The sequence below is a fragment of the Terrapene carolina genome, unplaced genomic scaffold (assembly GCF_002925995.2).
Source record: "Terrapene carolina triunguis isolate 2854851 unplaced genomic scaffold, T_m_triunguis-2.0 Scaffold51490, whole genome shotgun sequence".
Lineage (NCBI taxonomy): Eukaryota > Metazoa > Chordata > Testudines > Emydidae > Terrapene > Terrapene triunguis.
The window spans coordinates 2,327-8,563 of NW_020715841.1; the positions used below are offsets into that span (position 1 = coordinate 2,327).

At 43.9% G+C, this 6,237-nt stretch overlaps 1 protein-coding gene across 1 annotated transcript; it reads left to right on the forward strand.

Annotated features, from left to right (window-relative positions):
- Window positions 1-398: 398 nt before the first annotated feature.
- Window positions 399-6,232, forward strand: LOC113405889 (probable 2-ketogluconate reductase; the record flags this gene model as incomplete). Its single annotated transcript, XM_029914450.1, has 3 exons — window positions 399-1,511; window positions 3,060-3,231; window positions 6,079-6,232. Coding segments are annotated over exons 1-3 (708 nt in total), but the record flags the coding sequence as incomplete, so codon positions are not given.
- Between the last annotated feature and the right edge of the window lie 5 nt (window positions 6,233-6,237).

Genomic DNA, 6,237 nt, shown 5'->3' on the forward strand with positions numbered 1-6,237 from the left:
CTGGGAGGGGGGAAAGTCTTTGTTGTTGTTGTGTGTGTGCGCGCGCGCTTTTGCAGAAGAAGATCCAGGAGGCAGCCATCTAACTCCCTTGAATTAGTAAGTAATAACAGAAGAAATGTGTTAGGTTACTTTTATTTTTGTTTGCGATTTCCTTTGCAAGAAGAGGGAGGCTATTCCTGAGTTGTAACTTTAAAGTTTGCCTAGAGGAGAGATCTTCTATGTTCTAAATTTTCACCTTTTTTTTTTAATTAAAATTCTTCTTTTAAGAACCTGATTGATTTTTCATTGTTTTAAGATTCAAGGGTTTGGGTCTGTGTTCACCAGGACTAATTGGTGAGGATATATTCTCAAGCCTTCCCAGGAAGAGGGGTGTAGGGGCTTGGGGGATTATTTGGGGAAGGTAGAGCGCCAAGTGGTTCTCCCTAAATGTTTGTTTAAATCACTTGGTGGTGGTAGCGTTACTTAATCTAAGACATAAGAGGGAAATTGTGCCTTGGGGAGTTTTTAACCTAAGCTGGGGGGAAAAAAAAGCTTAGGGAGTCTTCATGCGGGTCCCCACGTCTGTACCCTAGAGTTCAGAGTGGGGAAGGAACCCTGACACAAAGTAAATTAGAGATTTCAGTACACCTAGTCCATAAATAACACTCATTGGGTTAGATTAAATCATGTCCTCAAATACGCTCATGAAAATTCACTGACTTCAGTGGGGTTGTGTAAGTGGATGTGAATGCAGAATTTGGCCCAGTGAGCAGAGATGTCCTTTGGCCCACAAAGCTTTGAACTGTATAGACTTTGACCCTTGAATTTATATGGTTTTACTTAATTATTTCTGTTAAATTTTATCTTGTATCTTTTCACCTATAGGTGTTAGGACAACTATGCCATGCTATAACAATGCATTCTTGCCGAAGTAACAATTGCTTCCAAACTTGACTATTCTCCGAATAGTGCAGCAGAAGTTTTTCAAAAATAAATAAGACAGGGAAACTTTGGACATGAGTTTACTGTCTCTTTCTGCCGTAACAGGGCAAGTGAAGTAAAGCCCTGCTGGACTGTTGTTTAAAACATGGGGGGGAGGGGGAAAATGTTACTCAGGGAAACACTTTGGTTTTGTTTCCTTTTGTAGGGCATGGAAGAGCAAGAGCTGCCTTATGTGCTGATAAACACTACAGGAGGGACATACGGAGTATATGAGGATCATGTCGAGTTTTTGAAGAAACATTTTAACCTTATCACCATGAAGGAATTTCTTGAAAACAAAAATCGTCTTAGTGAAAAGATCAAAGCTATTTATATGTGGTGGCACAAACCAGCTGCTAACCAGGAGCTTCTCCATAGTCTGCCTAACTTAAAGGTGATTGCAACCTCTGGGGCAGGAGTGGATCATTTGGACTTGAAACTGATCTCCAGCTTTGGAGTGAAAGTCGCCAACACTCCCTTTGCTGTTTGCAATGTCACTGCAGATCTGGGGATGGCTTTAATGTTGGCATCTGCCAGGAGACTAGTGGAAGGTAACCATTTAATTTTTTTCAGGATCAGCATTTCAAAATATGCTATGTTAAAATGTATGTGGATGCATAGTTAAAAATATAAATACACAAAATCAAGGAATGGGAAAAGGTGACAATAAATGTCTCATGGTAACATTAGCTTGCCCACAGGGCACGTATAATTTCCAAACAAAAATGTCAGTAAAATAGATACCTCTAGTTTTAGAGCTTCCCTCCCTTACCCCAGCTCATAACCACCATCCCATACTGCTTGTTCCCTCTGCCCCTGCTTTTCCAGGCCCAACAAGAGAGAGCACTGTGCTCTGCCTTTTTGAGGCTGATGTGAATTAGCCCCATAAAAACCTTTATTCACACTTCTGTGCCTCATCTCTCTGCCTGCAACATATGTGCAGGAAATACAATGGCAGGCAGGTGTCCTGCAGCCTCCTGGGGCTGGAGTAGATCTGGCCCCACTGAAAGTCACCTGGTGATGGTACTGCAACCTGTAGCGCATCAGCTACATTATCCAGAGTCTAGGTGACACAGCTATGGCATTGTTGGTGGGACTTAGCTCCATTAGCTCCTAATGACTAGCCACCCCAGATGGATGGCTCAGATACTGGTTGAAGAGCTGACAATTTCTACTGCTTCCAGAGCCAAAGACAAGAGCAGGTTTGTGATGGAAATAAAACTGAGGTTAAGAGTCTCATCCCACTCTCCCCCAAAGGGAGTTGGGGGGGGGGGGGGAAGGGGAGGGTGAAAGGAGACATTTACTGCTATGAGCAAGAAATCAAATCAAGAGCTCTGGTTGCCAGTGTCAACATTACCCATCATGTGTTTGATTAAAAGGTAAAAGTAAATATTGGTGCTCCATTGTCATGTTGGCTTGTGAGCCAAAGGAAAAAGATGGTGTGACAGTTTATGCCCTTAGGTGCAGGGCAGCATGGCCTAGCAGCCAGAGCCTATTGAGATGGGGGTGGGGCACCCACCAAGAGGTGTGGTGGCCCCGGTAGGGGGGCCTAAGCCCACCCAACTCCACCAGGCCCCAACCCAGGGCCCTAACACTGGCATAGCAACTGGCCACTGACTCAGTGGGGGGAGGGGGGGGGGAGGGTCCTACCAAAACACATTGAGGTTTCCCAGGCGGGAGGTACCACTCCATCACCCTCCCTGGGCCACTTCCTACCAGCGTCTGCGTTGGGACTCCCATGAGACATTGGGTTCGCTGTGGTTAGCTGGGCCGGTCACCTCCAGTGGCTACTCCAGTCACTGGGGTTCAGGCAGGCCCAAGGGGGCTCTGATTCCCAGTGTGGACTGGGGCTCTGCAGGCACTTCCCAGACAGGTCATTCCCTTGCAGCCTTCAGCTCAGAATGAGCTGGGCTTCCTCCCTTTATACTGCTAGAGCATCTGGAGCATGCCCAGTCCCACTGGGGAGGCGGGACTTCCGCTGTCAATAATATGGGCTTAACCCTGGCTGGGCTGGTGTGGGGGTAAACAGACCCTGTCACAGATGGGTATCTGAATGCCTGGCATCATTCCATTCCTCGTGCTATTTTTCTTTTTTTCAGGTTGTCAGATTGCAGTTTCCCCAAACACTGAGCATTTTGCTGATGACTTGCTGGGAGATGAAGTCACCGGGGCTACCCTTGGTATCATTGGAATGGGCAGTATTGGATATATGGTGGCCAAGAGGGCCAAAGCTTTTGAAATGAAAATTCTTTATCACAACAGGAGCCAGAGGTAAAAGTATGTCTGATCCCAGTTAGAAAATCAATTTTGTAACTCCTTGTAAAGATTACTTGTAGCTGTCACTGTCTCAAACGTGTCATATTTGTTTATTCAGCTCATAGATTCATAGATTCATAGATTCTAGGACTGGAAGGGACCTCGAGAGGTCATCGAGTCCAGTCCCCTGCCCTCATGGCAGGACCAAATACTGTCTAGACCATCCCTGATAGACATTTATCTAACCTATTCTTAAATATCTCCAGAGATGGAGATTCTACAACCTCCCTAGGCAATTTATTCCAGTGTTTAACCACCCTGACAGTTAGGAACTTTTTCCTAATGTCCAACCTAAACCTCCCTTGCTGCAGTTTAAGCCCATTACTTCTTGTTCTATCCTTAGAGGCTAAGATGAACAAGTTTTGTCCCACCTCCTTATGACACCCTTTTAGATACCTGAAGACTGCTATCATGTCCCCTCTCAGTCTTCTCTTTTCCAAACTAAATAAACCCAATTCTTTCAGCCTTCCTTCATAGGTCATGTTCTCTAGACCTTTAATCATTCTTGTTGCTCTTCTCTGGACCCTCTCCAATTTCTCCACAGCTTTCTTGAAATGCAGTGCCCAGAACTGGACACAATACTCCAGTTGAGGCCTAACCAGCGCAGAGTAGAGCGGAAGAATGACTTCTCGTGTCTTGCTCACAACACACCTGTTAAAGCATCCCAGAATCATGTTTGCTTTTTTTGCAACAGCATCACACTGTTGACTCATATTTAGCTTGTGGTCCACTATAACCCCTAGATCCCTTTCTGCCATACTCCTTCCTAGACAGTCTCTTCCCATTCTGTATGTATGAAATTGATTGTTCCTTCCTAAGTGAAGTACTTTGCATTTGTCTTTATTAAACTTCATCCTGTTTACCTCAGACCATTTCTCCAATTTGTCCAGATCATTTTGAATTTTGACCCTATCCTCCAAAGCAGTTGCAATCCCTCCCAGTTTGGTATCATCTGCAAACTTAATAAGCGTACTTTCTATGCCAATATCTAAGTCGTTGATGAAGATATTGAACAGAGCCGGTCCCAAAACAGACCCCTGCAGAACCCCACTCATTATACCTTTCCAGCAGGATTGGGAACCATTAATAACTACCCTCTGAGTACGGTTATCCAGCCAGTTATACACCCACCTTATAGTAGCCCCATCTAAGTTATATTTGCCTAGTTTATTGATAAGAATATCACGCGAGACCGTATCAAATGCCTTACTAAAGTCTAGGTATACCACATGCACCGCTTCTCCCTTATCCACAAGACTCGTCATCCTATCAAAGAAAGCTATCAGATTGGTTTGACATGATTTGTTCTTTACAAATCCATGCTGGCTATTCCCTATCACCTTACCACCTTCCAAGTGTCATCTCAATTTCAGAATGAGGCATAGGGACATAATGGTGTGATACCTGCAGCTTTATTCTTAAGTGCCTTTTTTATTATTGCTATTCTATTTTTAAATGATGAAATACATAGAACTGTTGTGAGGTTTGTTTAAAAATGTGCAGGAAGGATTAGAAATTTGCCTGCCATGCCGGTGGTCTTAGACATCAGTAGTCATCCTCCAACCTTTTGATAGTATGGACCACATCTTAATAGATAGTGGAAATAAAAGATAGTCCAATCAAACAATATTCCTGTAGCAATTATGTAGCAGTGGCCCCAAACAGAAGTAGCTAGTCTGGCTCCTTCACCTCCTCTTAGAAGCAGCGGACTATAAAGAGAGTTACACCATGTGAACTGCCAGCTCTCTGTGGACCAACACTAGTCCACAGAATAATTTCTCTCCTTGCATCATGTCTGCTGCCATGTTGCAGACACAGAAAGCAAGTTAAAATCATGTGGGTTAGGAGGGAATCCATGTTAGGACCAGAAAGCATGATCATCAACATCATTATTTTTACATTTTAATATTGTGGCATTGGGGCCCCATTGGGCTAGGCCCTATACAAACATATAGTAAATATATCCTAGCTGAGAAACTTTACCAAGAATATTGGACCATAAGACCTCAGACAGACCAACTACTGATGGTCTGAGAACAGCATCACTTGCTATGGATCAAGCACAAATTCTACTGATTGACAAATGCAGGAGCCTTAAGAGATATTTGTAACTGAGTTTAGTTACAGAACATCCCAATAGGAGGAAAAACAGTCCAATAAATATATTTAATATTTGTTCTCATTTATATTTGTTCTCTCTGCTCTTGCTCCCCTGACTCCTTTGGCACTTGAGCCTGCATTATTCTGCTTCATGACACCAGCTTTCTCATTAAGGAGCCCTCCAATAGGTTTCCCTCGGTTCTTCTTTCTGTGCCACTGTTTCCTGTGTTGTATGTCTGAACCTCTTTCCCTCCTGTTATTTAAATGGCAGCTGTCCCTATTTCCAGCTTGATGTAAGAAGGAAAGTAAACAGTCTCCTCCGAAACAGGCAGCAATGCTATTCCCTAAATAGGCTAGCAGTAAGACTCTTGCAGACTTGACATTCCACTCTGCAGTGGATGCCAAACTAATCATCTCTGCATGAAGCAACAGAGGGTCCTGTGGCACCTTTAAGACTAACAGAAGTATTGGAGCATAAGCTTTTGTGGGTAAATGCCCACTTCATCAGTGGTGTACCTGATGCTTCCTCCTGGGAAGCAGATACCCTTGCAAATACAGGGCTCCTGCATAGTCATACACAGAGCTGCAAATGGATGGGGCTGCAGGGAGGGGAGTGAGAAGGTGAAATCCATTTCTGTAATAGAGATTTGAACCTCCAATATTTTCTACTTACAAGAGCAGTTGAACTTTGTTTTCCTTCAGAAAAGAGGAAGAGGAACGGGCTGTTGGTGCCATTTATTGTAAAAAGATAGAAGACTTGCTCCAGCAGTCAGATTTCGTGATGCTGGTCGTGAGCCTGACACCACAGACACATAAACTGTTTGGGAAGAAGGAGTTAGAACTGATGAAACCCACTGCTAC